Source organism: Cryptomeria japonica, chromosome 1 (assembly GCF_030272615.1).
Source record: "Cryptomeria japonica chromosome 1, Sugi_1.0, whole genome shotgun sequence".
Lineage (NCBI taxonomy): Eukaryota > Viridiplantae > Streptophyta > Pinopsida > Cupressales > Cupressaceae > Cryptomeria > Cryptomeria japonica.
The window spans coordinates 73862275-73877290 of NC_081405.1; the positions used below are offsets into that span (position 1 = coordinate 73862275).

The 15016-nt window shown below is 37.1% G+C and overlaps 1 protein-coding gene across 1 annotated transcript in view; it reads right to left on the reverse strand.

Annotated features, from left to right (window-relative positions):
* Positions 1–1786: 1786 nt before the first annotated feature.
* LOC131041890 (thiamine pyrophosphokinase 1) overlaps positions 1787–15016 on the reverse strand; it is a 33760-nt gene continuing 20530 nt past the window's right edge. The window contains exons 4-6 of the mRNA XM_057975120.2: positions 2958–3059; positions 2316–2565; positions 1787–2162 (exon numbers count right to left, since the gene is read on the reverse strand). Coding sequence (XP_057831103.1) covers positions 2044–2162; positions 2316–2565; positions 2958–3059 — 471 coding nt within the window. The 3' untranslated portion in view covers positions 1787–2043. The remainder of the gene's footprint in view (positions 2163–2315; positions 2566–2957; positions 3060–15016) is intronic.

Sequence of the window (15016 nt, forward strand, 5' to 3'; positions counted from 1 at the left end):
CATTAGAGCTTCCACCCCTAAATTCATGACAATGTTACAATCCCAACCACTTGTCTGATCTTGTTGCATCACTTCCTTCAAATGCACAAACTTTACCTACCTTACCAAGCACTTGAATTGATCTAAACAATTTTTATTATGTCGAAGGCGTGTACCACTCACATGTAGGAGGTCATGCATCCCCAGTCACAAAGTCAAGACGCAACTTATGCAAATATTGATAGCTTGATAATGATGGATGATACATGAAAAATCAAAAAGCAAATAAATATAATAATCTTATCAATTTCGAATCAAATAATAAAAATATGATTTCATCTTTTTTAAAAAATTTAAATATAATTTTAAATTTTGCAAGAAAGATGAAATTTAAATAATAGAATATTAAAATAAAATTTTATTTAAGATAAAGGTTTAAATATTTTGATTAATTAAAATTTAGAAAATAAGATAGATTTTCAAAATTAAAATTTTAAATTTACAAATATTGATGGCTTGCAATGGTGAGTGATAAATGAAAAATTAAAAAGCAAATAAATATAATAATGAAATTCTTATACTTCTCTTATTCAATGTCTACATCCTTATATCATTTGTTTAGTTCAAAAATTGATATTTCATTTGCAAAATCTTTAATAGTATCTTATGAACCATTTATTATAGATGCAACACATGCTGCTCGATTTTAAAATTCTTTGATCTTGAACAATTAATTATAAGAACAATGAATACTAAATAGACCATTCATGTTCATGAGAGATAGGTTCTTGTAATCCATTCTTTATGAAATATAGTTGATAAAGATTTGACTAAAAAAATAGTTGAAAAAAATAAACTTGCTTGAAAAATAATCTATATTTCATTTCCACAATATTACACAATGTGTCAAATCTAAACATTTTATTTATATCTCTCAATTAATTACACACAAAATAAAATTACCATCATTTATTCTTTTCTATTTAAAGAATAATTGATCCATGAAGCGAAGCAATACAGTCACGCCTTAAAATGTTTTTTGGTTTAAACTTAATAAAATGTAGTTTCAGTTCTAAAAACATTCACACTTGTTTGCAAAGACAACTATTTATCCACTAGTCCAAAAAAACATCGTAGCACAACCCAAGCGCACGAGAAGAGTAAGAAAAATTATTTGGGCTCTCGTTAATTATATATCATTTTGATAATCTATCGAAACAAATCAAATTTGTTAAACAATTACATATAAAATACAATAGAGAAAGCAATGAAAGGAACAGCTTTTGTTGCTTTATAAAAATTCCAACTGAAAGACATTGTAAATTAACTTCTGAAAAAAATTCTCTTGTATATTAACTTTAATTAGATACACTCTAAAATAATTTTAAATATAATCACTTTGATCTTTCATAATTTAAAATTTAGTGCATATTCCTAACATTTATCTATTAAATAGGGGCATTCACCATCATGTAATGAGAGCAAATTTCACCTAGCTTCAAATAAATCACCCATCAAAGGTAACAAATGAGAGATTTCAAGTTACAATGTAAAAAACATTAAGATTGCAGCAAGATTTAACATAAAATGGTTGGACAGCTACACTATTATTTGACAAAGATTTACTGGATAACCTGAACAGTTTTTCTCCAACATCGCTAATAAACCCCATGGGTCTTCAGAATAATACAAATTGGCAAAGAAGATAGATATGAATATTTGCTGCTTGAAACAATTTTACACTTTAAAACATTTGTTTCTTTTTAAGAAAAGTGAGAAAAATGATATAAGAGAAACATACCGGGGATGAAAAAATTGCTTCCCATAAGTAACGTTGCAAATTAGTCATGAGTATTATACAGATACAAGAATAAATATTTCTATAATTACAATTTTGTGTCCGACTTCATCGATGATAACTATTTTCACTTCCACCTTCAATCAAATCGGCATGAAATATTATAGCTCTCCAATCTTGCCATCTGATACCCAAATATAAATAGCTATGAACACAACAAATGATATTGCCCATTGTAATGAATTCCATCAACATTTTCTACTGTGTTAGGTTTTCCGAATGGATGTAGTCCAGAGTAAATCCACATCAGAGCATACTGTCACCTTCTCACCTCTTAGCATGTTTGATGTGCTGATTAGCGAACCAAATTTCATTGGAGTCTTATCTGTAAAATTAAGACAAACACAAATGAAATTTTGGAATATAAGTTTCCAAACAAGATACTTCCTCCTCTATGATGCTCCAAATTGCAACAAAATCAACAATTTACTTCAAAAAAGTTATGCCTGATCTACCAAAAGTTTTGGGCTATACTTACTTAGATCCCATTCCAGGCCACTTGTGGTCGTACTTTGAGATGGTCCTCCAACAGGAACCAGACCACAATGTGGCCCTTCGACCGAATGATCTACTAAAATTTCATGTTGATGAGTCTTAGGTAGAAGGAAAAGGAGACTGTCATCGCTCAAGAGAACAATTCGTAATTCTGAAAATGTATAAAGAACGTTTATATTTCCTAATTCGTGGTCAAATCGTCCTCCAAGTGCTCCAACCACAATAAGAACCAACTGGAAGAAGGATGCACACTTTTAAATAGGATGATGAATTCATGGCAAGTAAAATAATTAAATAAATAATAAATGATGGACTGTGGAAACTACATGCTTTAATAAAAGATTACAGTTGCCATAGTAAGATCATCAGTTTTATGATTCTCCTAAGCAGACCAAAACTTAAAATATGCAACAAACTCATTTATAGAATCTCATTGCACACATAATCAAGAATAATGTAGGACAAAACTATAAAAATGTTTCAATGACAATCCTTTCTATGATCAACTCTTAATGAACTTCAAGGGCACTATAAAATAGAGAATATTTCAGAAAAAAACAAAAAAATCAATCTACTGTGCTGAATAAGTTGGACAAAAGTTGGAACATTATTTTGGGGTACGTACTTTAGACTTATCCAATTCCGGAGTGCAATCTCTGATGAAGGCCACACACTTGTGGAGATCTGTCGTATCCTGATCATGAGACTCATCCAAGATAGTTGATCCCTGAAAGATTCAAAATTAATGATTTGATATATCATAACGAAATACAAATGGTACGAACCACAGTATGAAGCTTAAGATTCTATATTCCATATTTGTCAAGATCTATGATATCCTGATAATATGATAATCAATACACCTAAAACCTGCCACATACATTTAATCAATGTAAACTACTAAACAACAAATGACATTTGCAACCTGGACTGGTGATCTCCTCCATAAACAGATCATTGAAAGAATCTTCAGAACATTCAAGCAGAGAAAAATTACATTTCATATAGTTCATCCTCAGCCAATTGACCTTGTGACAAACAGGAGAAGCTAATGCAAAATAATAGCTGGAACAAAGTAATAGATTATTCTACTTAATTCTATATTCATGGTGTGAACTGTTCACAGCAGTGTGACTGATTTAAAATGATGGATCATGGTGTGTTGATTGAAAACTACATAAGGAGAAGGACAGCTCAAATCAAAAACAAAATCAAACTAATCACATATTGATTTTTTTGAAAGAGGAATCCATGAGAAAGAGTGCTAAGCACTTTTCTTAAATTACAGTATGACTCTCAATAAATTTCAGACAAATAACAAGAAGTCTTCTACCTGTTGTCAAAGCCTCTGTGACTCGACAAGAAATTACATCTGTATAAAAAAGAAAATTAATTACTTATCAAAAAGAATGGTTCTCAAATCGAAAGCTCATAGAAATCAAGAAAATAAGTACGGTCATTCCAATTCCATTATTCCTTTCCTTGATGAGTTAATGATCAAGTTTCAGCAAAGCATTTTAAATTTTAACGTATTACATATTCAATTAACAATGCATGTTAAAAGTAAAACAGATGAAAATACATATCCTTTTAAAATATGTCTTTTGACCAGCTGCTCCCTTCTACTTTACCTTCAAACAATTATTTCTATGATAAAGTAAAAAATTCTCATACAACGGTTTTCAAATTTTGACTAGTCTAGTAATCCTCTTTCCTAATTAAACAGGACGATATGCAAGAAAGAAACTCATCTTGCAGACAGCCATGTGAAATCATTAATTAATAAGTTCTAAAATGTGGACTTAGAAAAGGCATTTGATTCACGTTACAAACACTTTGTAGCATTGATATAACCGGTTAATGATTACTGTTATTCTAGAGCTTCATGACATGATAGTAGGTTGATTGCTAACAGCACAAGTGACCTACAGAGAAAATTGCTTTCAGAGACAGCTCTTTGATTTCTTAGATAATCTTCAACTGCTCGTGCTATTGATCTTCAAAATATCACAATCGAGCTGTGGTCTCATGAAAGGGGGATTCCTAAAAAGATTTGGTGGGTGCTGCTGATATTTTTAGGAGTATTTTAAAGCAGGTGATCCCATGAATTTAATAAAGTTATAGTGCAGCTTAAACTTAGAAGTAGGAAACCTAAAAACTCTAAATGATTTATGAGCTTCATACTGCGGTTCGTACCATTTGTATTTCATTATGATATATTAAATCATTACAAACTAAAACAGTACAATTTGTATTTCATTATGATATATTAAATCATTACAAACTAAAATGTATTCATTGCAGGTTATTTAGATATGTTTGTAAACAACCAATGAAATATCTATTTATTCGTTGCATGTTGTTAAAAGCTAAAATTTCTATGTGCTGATTTTTTCCTATAAATTTAGTTGTGAAAGATGAAGTATCAAAAAACTCAACGGTTCATTTTTGTACTTTTTAAGTGTTTCCAGCTTTGTAGCCTCTTTCAATGACGGCTACAAAGCGATGCTCGTTTTAGCTTTGTAAGTGTTAGTTTTAGCAATCAAGTTTTGTAAGTGTTAGTTTTAGCAATCAAATTAGCAGTATAGAACAGAAAATCAGAATGCAAAGTCCATCATACGCATAACACACATGTACCCTAGGAAAACCTCCCTCTTGGAGGAAAAACCCAGCAACCAAAGATCTCAGATCTGATTAGATTAGATATAGCGGCAGATTACAATACTGCCCTTCCAGGGCATACAAAGAACTTATCTGAATCACAGTTCAGTTCAGACTTGAAACAATCGCCCAGATTGTTGATTGAAGATCATGTGAGGGAGACCGCTTGCCCTAGAACAGATGTAGCACAGCCTGAAGTAGGTTCAGTAGCGTTGGAGCAGGTTCGGCAGCCTTGGGGCAGGCTCGGCAGACCTAGGAAGATGTTCGCCCAGCTAGAAGACAATTTCGCTGACTGAAAGAACCAGATTTGGCAGCCCTGACAGGCTTGTAACGTGATTCGCCTTGCTTGGAATATATTCGCTCAATGCATAGGGGATTTGCTTCACCAAGGAGATCAGATTCACTGATAATAGAAGATCAGATTCGCTGCTTATCTTGTGCAGATCACAATTACATAATTCGCATATGTAGCAAAGATGTGACACTTGACTTGATTGCCTTTTGTGACTTCAAGGCACTCTTAATTAATACATGCCCTTAACACTTGATGCCTAGGTCGGCCTTAATCATTTAGGCGCCAAGATACAAGTTACATATTAATAAGTCCTGACCTATTGAATTTACAAGTTACACATGAGGTGCGCCCAAATAGGGCCTGTCCTATTATAATACATTACACAATCGTCCAAATAGGCCCAGTTAAACATATGCCAAATTGCTAAGGCCAAAGGCCACTTAGCACTTAGGTGAACTAGGTCGGCCCTAGAAGGGATCTGACCTAGCTACACAACAGTAAGCTCTCAAATTTTCCGAAATTATCAGGTTCATTTTAACAATGTGTTATCTATTCATGTGTAGAAATTATTTTTTTCAGAAAATTTACTTGTGTATGTGCCACAGCTTGAGAAAGCCCAGTTTTTCGAAACATTTTGTTTTGTTTAATGCACTAAGTTGATATTTTTTGTATGTTGGTTTAACTTGTACAAATATTTTGAAGTGATTTTGTAGAAATTATTTTTTTCAAAAATTTACTTGTGTATGTGCCACAGCTTGAGAAAGCCCAGTTTTTTGAAACATTTTGTTTCGTTTAATGCACTAAGTTGATATTTTTTGTCTTTTGGTTTAATTTGTACAAATATTTTGAAGTGATTTTATGAACTGCAGTAAAATATTAGGAAAAAATGGTCACAGGTCTAAAACAGTGAAACTTCACTTGAACAAAAATTATAGAAGATACAAATAAAATATAAATTTATTTAGATTCAAAAGAGCCATAGGTTTACTGATAAAGTTCCTGGTGATTATAAATTAGATGGATTTCAATAGCGCTCATTTTGTATAATTTGATTAAGAATAGTGGTAAGATGTAACCATTTTCTTTTTTAAAAGATAGATATTAGCTTTGAATGTTTGTAAATTCCTATTCATTACTGACATCTAAGCACATGGGTTTACTAGTCAACAGCTAACCAGTCATTATTGGTATTGGAGAATTACTATTATAATCAATAATGTTTACTTATTATGTCTACCATGTAGGTGGGCCGAAAGATCTCTCACACAAGATAAAGAGAAATTTAAGTTTCTGTAATCTTAATTTATGAATTTTAAAAAATTTACCATCTCTGTGGAAAAAATGTTAATCATTCTTTGCATGGGCATATGCCAAATCGGTAGCACAAACTGAGTGAGTACAATTTTTGTAGGCATCTGTGCATATGGAATCATATATGGCTTCAAAAGACAGGGCACAATGTAACACCTTGCCAAAAATGCCCTACGGATGTTACATTTCAGAGGCAAGAGGCTATGAAAACATACTCAACAAGGTCAGTCAAAAAGGCAAGCACAAGCACAGGAGTGAAATCAAGTTCTTTGGAGGGTAGGGTCAATTATCAAAGGGAGGCAGAACTGTTGGTGTAAATAAATATTCATCATGGATATTATTACACTTTACTTAAGTTAACTTAGGATAATGCATCTCATCGTAGTTTGGATATGAGACACTTAGGGAAGTGTGCGCATAGGGATGTAGCTTGTAGGAGAAATTCCACCTTTTGTGGTCTTATCTTGCTGTTACACTCCACATTCGGTGGGTCCTCCACCTCTTGTGAAATATTATATTATTTCTCCTACCTACCCCTACTTTTTCTTACCTACCCTTGTTATTGAGCCACATGTCATGATTGTGTGCTCACATATCCATATGGCCTTGCCTATATAAGCAGGCCCATATTCATTGTATTGGTTAATCCAGTTGATCATTTGTATATTGATGAGAATATAGTTTGTTCTTGTCATTCTTTTCTCTCTCTTTTATGCTTTTCATTGTGCCCTTGATCTTGGCAAAATCTCACATGGTATTAGAGCTATTGGGGCTTCATGGGAGACATCTTGGAAGGCTTCTATTTTCGGATCTGAGGTATTGTGTGTTTTAGAGGCATCCTAGAGTGTTTTCGACCTCACCATTGCGTCCGGGAGGCCATTTCCATAAAAATCGAGTATACACTCGACCTATTTTGGCGGAAGTCGAATTTTGGGTGTGGAGGAAAATTTTGCCCAATTCGGGCAGTACGGAATTTTCGGATTTAAAAAATATATATATATTTTTCTGAAAAAAAAATTTCTTTCTGAAAAGTGTTTTTTGAAAAATAAAATTAAAAAAATAAAAAAAATCTTCGAATTTTTTGGGGGGGTCCCGTGACCCACCCCCCCACCGTACCCCGTACGTAGACTCTGCAGGTTGCAGACCTCGGCCACCGCCGCCGTACTACGTTGACTTCACCACCGTGTAGATCACGGTACCTCGGCCACCGGCAGCAGTAGCAGCTCCCCGGCAGTGGCAGCAGCTCCTCTAGCCTCGCCTCCCATCGACAGCCGGGCCCTCCCGCCACCAACCACCGGTCAGCAAAACCGGTGTACCACGTCCACCACGTGGCAGGAGGCCACTGGCCCGTGGCAACCTTTCTGCCACATCATCCGTACACTTTGACACATTAGCAACGCCCAATCAGCCGCCACGTCAGCTTGTCCAAGGGTGCGACAGCCATTTTGACGGTCATACGGCCGCCAAATTTAACACAGTGTTTTGCTGACGTCAGCTTGCATCATCATCTTTTTGAAAATTTTAGACTCCTCTCCGTTGAGCAGTTTGGTTTTTTGGGTCAACTTTGGAGGCTCATAATTTGCTCAATTTTGCTCCTTTTTGGGTGCAATTTTTTTTATTTGGGCTAATTTTTCGTGCTCTCCGTAGTGGTGTGGTTATTTTCTGATTTTGGTGCACAAGTTTTTCAAAATTTTCGGATTCTCTCAGCTATACCTGTCCAATCCTCGATTTTGCAACTTCAAAGGCTTCGTTTGAGCTCATACGACCTCCTTTTCAGGTGCCGTTTTTTTTTAAAGTGCATAATTTTTCGTCTACTTTCATAATCTATGATCAGTTTTCAGAGATTTTGAGTGGATATTGTACTTTCAAATATTGGTCTTTTTTGGCCTACTTGGTACTTGTAATTTGCTTGGATCTTAGTTTCAATCTCTTGCCTAATCAGTTTGAGTCTCCTTTGGCCTTATTGAGGCAGTTGTAAAGTTGAAATCAACAGTCCACTTTGTCATTTTTTGCAAGTGGCTCATTGTACACGCACTAAGTATAAAGTGCCAAATCATCATTTTGGGGGGGGTTCTTTGATTGGTGTCTTGTGTGATTGTGCCTCTCTTTCCTTGTGCTCTTTCATTTTTGTTTCTATGAGTCCTCATAAATTTCCAGCTTTAACTCCACATAATTATGCATCTTGGAAAATTAAAGCATGGAGCAAATTAATGGAAAAAGATCTCACGCATTACATAGATGGAACAATAGCAGCACCACCCGATCCTAAGGCTGATCCTAATGCTCAGTTAGAATGGCTCACTAAGAATTGCATGGCTCTTGGAACTTTGCGTAAGTATGTATTAGATGACCTCATTTTTCACATTGAGAAGTGTACTACAATCAAAGAGGCTTGGGAAATGTTTCAGAAATTGTATGGTCAAGTTGATGAAATCAGAGGTTACAAGATTGACAATGAGCTCACCAACTTGGATCCCAAGAATTTTGATACAATCCAAGATTATGTCACCAAAGCAAATGAGCTAAGAGCTAAGCTAAAGGACTGTGGAATTGACAAAAAAAGATGCTCAGTTGATATTCAACTTGTTGGACAAGCTTGCACCTGAATATGCAGCATTTGTTACTAGCTTCCAAACTCATCGTTTGACAATGGGAAGTTCCTACACTATGCCTACATTTGATGCTTTCACAAAAATGTTGATATTGGAACAATCTAAGTTGTTGAACATGGGGCTTCTCAAATCTTCAAAGTCCAAGGCTTTGGTGGCTAATCAAGGGAGTCAAGGCAAAGATTCCAACAAAAAGAAGAAGCAATCTAAGTCAAAGCCACAGTAGGAAAAAGGACAATCATCCTCTCCATCACAAGGCGATTTTTCATCCTCTTCCAAGAAGGGGACTCCACCTAAGAAGGATAAACCAACTTGTGCTTATTGCAAGAAGTATGGTCATGATGAGCATTGATGCCACACCAAGCAAGTTGATGAGCTGACAAATCTTCTTAAGAAGAACAACATCAATTTGCCATCCACCTACACAAAGAAGGATTCATCTCCTTCCTCTTCCTCACAGTCTAAGGGAAAAGGGCAAGCATTTGTGGCTACAACAGGTTCTTCACAGTAGTGGATACTTGACTCGGGTGCCTCTTATCACATGGGTTCTACAAAGGAGCAGCTTTCTTCATTAGAGCCATCAAAGGTACCTCACATTTACATAGGTGATGATACACAAGTTGAGGTTGAAGGGAAAGGTTCAGTTGACATGGATGATGGAACATTTGAGAATGTTCTCTATGTTCCTAACTTGTCTACCAATCTTCTCTCTATCTACCAAATCACTCACTATGGGAATGGGAAAAAGGTTGAGTTTACACCTGATTCGGTTGTGGTAAAGGAACTTGATAATGATGCCTTGGTAGCAATGGGACAAGTCAATGACAACTCAAGACTTTATTCATTCTCCCACTTTGTGCCAAGTTCTCCTTCTAGGGCCTTGCTTACTCATTCAAATTTAGAAAGTAAGCTATGGCATGAGCGGTTTGGTCACCTCAACTACCACTATCTTCAACAGCTCAGCATTAAAGACATGATCATGGGTCTACCTCAAATCAGTTTTTCAGAGGGTGTATGTTCAGGATGTTCCATGGGCAAGCATCCTGAAGAAGTTTGATAAGGGGAAAGCTTGGAGAGCTTTGGATCTTCTTCAACTTGTTCACAGCGATGTAGCAAGTCCATTTCCATCACCTTTATTTAGTAAGGCCCGCTATGTCCTCACCTTCATTGATGACTACTCCCGCTTCACTTGGGTCTACTTTCTTATTCATAAGAGTGAAGTGTTTGACAGATTTCAAGACTTCAAGGCTCGTGTGGAGAAGCAATCCGGGAAAGTGGTCAAGATTCTTCGCACAAATAATGGAAGGGAATATGTGAACAAAAGACTTGAGGATTTTTGTACATTTGAGGGGATTGATCTTCAGCATTCTGTTGCTTACACTCCACAATAGAATGGAGTTGCAGAACGCAAGAATAGAACTCTCAAAGAAATGGCTAGCTATATGATACATGCACATTCTCTTGATCCCGCCTTTTGGGCAGAGGCTATCAATTGTGCCACACACATCCAAAATCGGGTTCCTCACAAAGCTTTGACAAGTATTACTCCTTTTGAGGCTTGGGTTGGTAGGAAATCGATTGTGAGACATTTCAGAGTCTTTGGGTGTCCAGCATGGGCTCGCATTCCTCCGTAGAAACACAAGGCATTGGAACCTCAGTGTAGGCCTTGTCTTTTTGTTGGATATCCTAAGGGTGTTAAGGCATATCGATTGATGGATCCTGAGACACATGAGGTGTTCATTGAGAGGAGTGTTCATTTTGAGGAAAGCTCTCCTAGCTTAGCCTCTCTACCTCCTCCACCTTCCTCCATTATGGATAGTGATGCCAGTGATTCAGATGATGAGACTCCTTCAACTCCGACTTGCAAGGTTACACCTCTGCAGGATCCACTTGCAGTTGAGGAGCCTCGTTCTCCACCTCCACCTAGACCTCGTTGGCCTCGACAGACACTTGAGTCAACGGGTTCTCTTGTTGGAGATCCTTCAGATACACGGAGGACTTGATCACAGCATCAGGACCTTCCACATGCATACATTGCTAACGCTTCCGATCCACAGACATTTCGGGAAGCATCAGGGGTTCCTGAGTGGGACCAAGCTATGGAGGAAGAGTATAGTTCCTTGATGAGGAACAACACATGGGAGTTAGTCCCTCTCCCTAAGGGGAGAAAGATGGTTCAATGTAAGTGGATCTATCGGACCAAGTTTGCAGCGGATGGTAGTGTGGATAAATATAAGGCTCGGCTTGTTGCGAAAGGTTTCTCTTAGGTTCCAGGTGTTGACTATACTGAGACCTTTGCGCCCATAGCCAAGATGAACTCCATTCACTTGACACTTGCTATTGCCGAAGCTCATGGTTGGGTTGTACATCAGATGGATGTGAAGAGTGCTTTTCTTCATGGGGATCTTGATGAGGAGATTTATATGGAGCAGCCACAGGGTTTCATCCAGGGTTCTTCCTTGGTTTGCAGACTAAGGAAATCTCTCCATGGCCTTAAGCAGGCCCCCAGGGCTTGGTACGCCAAGATGGATTCCTTTCTTCTCTCAACAAGGTTCACCAGGTGTCATTCTGATCCGAATGTCTACATTTTGCGACAGGATGACTCTCACTTGATACTTGTGCTCTATGTTGATGATTTGATCATTACAGGGAGCATCGCATCCATCATTAGCAGGGTCAAATCTGCTTTGCATGACAGATTTGCTATGACTGACTTGGGTCATCACCTTCTGGGATTACACTATCGCAGCCCAAGTATGCTCTTGATCTACTTGCACGCTTTCATATGGCTGATTGTAAGCCTGCACCGACTCCCTTTCTTTCAGGAGTCAAGCTTGAGGCTTAGTGCTCTTCTCCACTAGTTGATGCCACATTGTATCGTTAGCTTGTGGGTAGTCTCATCTACTTGACTCACACACGCCCTGATATTTCATTTGCAGTTGGCATGGTTTTCCGCTTCATGCAGGAACCACATGAGCTTCATTGGAAACTCACCAAACGCATCCTTCATTACATTCAGAGTACACATCACTATGGGATTCACTATGCAGCAAGAACAGGACTTCGCTTGGTTGGTTACACCGACTCTGATTGGGCTGGCGATCTTGATGATCGTAAGTCTACTTCAAGTTACAACTTTCACCTTGGTTCGGGCCCCATTTGTTGGCAGAGCAAGAAGCAGCATGCTATTGCTCTCTCTTCGACTGAGGCTGAGTATCGAGGAGCTGTTAACGCAGCGACTGAGACCATTTGGCTTCAGCAAATTCTCACAAAGTTTGGGTTCACCACTCCAAGGCCAACGATTCTACATTGTGACAATCAAAGTGCTATTGCAATCTCGAAGAACCTGGTCCAGTACCAGCAAGCCAAACACATCGAGATCCATATGCACTACATCTGAGAGTTGATTTAGGAGCAGGTCATTGATTTGCAGTATTGTCCTACAGCGGAGCAGGTTGCTGACATCTTTACCAAACCTTTCACCGAGAGTAAGTTCCAGTAGTTGCGAGCTCTCTTTGGGGTGCGGGATGTCTCATTAGAGGGGGTCAGTGGACTTCTCCTTCCTCTCTTATGGGGGGACTTTTTCCTCTTTGAGGTTTTGTCCTTCTTCTTTGAGAGTCTTTTGTACATTCATCTCTCTTTTGGGGGGGAGTTTTTTTCCCACTGATTTTCTCCCTTTCTCCATTTGTGAGAGATTGCATTGCATAGTTTTGCTTGCATTTGCATTTGCATTTTGTACATGGGTACCTATCATGGCCTTGTAGCCGGGACCCATCTTGCATTGTTGACTTGAGTCTTCATTCCCCTAAGTTGCACTTAAGGGGGGGTGTTGGTGTAAATAAATATTCATCATGGATATTAGTACACTTTACTTAAGTTAACTTAGGATAATGCATCTCATCGTAGTTTGGATATGAGACACTTAGGGAAGTGTGCGCATAGGGATGTAGCTTGTAGGAGAAATTCCACCTTTTGTGGTTTTATCTTGCTGTTACACTCCACATTCGGTGGGTCCTCCACCTCTTGTGGAATATTATATTATTTCTCCTACCTACCCCTACTTTTTCTTACCTACCCTTGTATCTCATTGAGCCACATGTTATGATTGTGTGCTCACATATCCATATGGCCTTGCCTATATAAGCAGGCCCATATTCATTGTATTGGTTAATCCAGTTGATCATTTGTATATTGATGAGAATACAGTTTGTTCTTGTCATTTTTTGTCTCTCTTTTATGCTTTTCATTGTGCCCTTGATCTTGGCAAAATCTGACAAGAACCACCACAACAAATGTAAAGAAATCTCAATCTACTCAATAGTTTTGTAGCTTGTAAGACAATCATATGGGGACAACATTAATACCTTCTTTGTACCTCACATTTCATTGGAATCTCAAACCAAATGTAGAGTACAAGGTGGAGGAAGAATGTTTACCATTAGGCAAAAAGTACTCTTGAAATATTCCAGCACTTTTAGTCTGTTGTTCGATGCTACATGGTACAAAATGTGAGCAATGTTGTTGAACATTGTAAGGAGTGGATAATGACTAGATGCATTGTCATGTCATATCATAATCTATAGATGCTTTGTTTGATGATGAGGTGATCATTGACATAGGACCACAAAATGTGGTTGAAATAAATACAAATAATGTTGCTATTTGTGTTCTACTAAGAAATAACTGATACAAAAGTATATTGTACTCTGTTTAGCAGCCCATGCACAACACACTATCTTGATTTGGTCCTAGAGGTCATTGCAAAACTTAATGGGGATAAAGAACTTTTAAAGAAGGCCCACACTATTATGAAGTTAAGTTACAATAACATGAGGGTGTTGAGAATGATGTGTACCTTCATAGAGGACAAAGAATTCTTTTCACTAGGGGTAATGAGGTTCACTACTCATTTCTTTGCAATGCAAATTATACATCAACAAAAAATGGATTGTATAATGGATTTGAACAAATGTTTATTTTAAATGAATGGATGTAATGTAGCTTTGTCAATTAGATGGATGAGAAAACTGGGGCAGACTACCTTTTTTGGCAAGCATTTGGGATGAGAAATAGAAAGTTGTCCAATTTTCAGCACTTCTTGTAAGAGTTTTGAGACTAGTCAATGGGGAGAAATCCCACATGGGTTATTTGTACGAGGTCATGGATAGAATGAAAGAAACAAACAAAACTGCATTGGAAAAAATTAAAATGACAAGGACAAGTACATGGTGTGGGAAATTATTGATGATAGATGGGAATGATAAGCATTCTCCCCTCCACAATATTAGATACTATTTGATTCCATCAATGTTCTGTAGCACCTCCTTTCAAGATAATGCAAAGGTCACCAAGGGCCTATTTGCATGCACAGAGATATTGCTTCACACTGAAGACGAGCTACATGCAGCTATGAGAGAGTCAACTATAAACAAGCATGCAAGGGTTTTTTTCTCCAATAAGTCTGCAATAGAAGGTAGGACTACCTTCAAACTAGGTAGAGTCTCAAAACTTTTAACAAATTCTCTTTATTGTTCATGAGATAATTATGGGATGATGTTTTGACTAAATTGTAGATGACCAAATATTAATAAATAATGTTTTTTTAACACAATGGTAGGATTTTTTGGCAAAAAGGCCAAAAACCTTTAAATATGTTGAGCCAAAACAATGCAGTTCATTTGCATGTGAGTATTTAAAGCATGTTTGAACACATTCATTCTGAAAAATGCAACCATTTGGCATTATGATGGATGAATGATTTGGTGTTTATATGACACAACATCTTCCTTGAGTTGAAGAAAGCTTGAG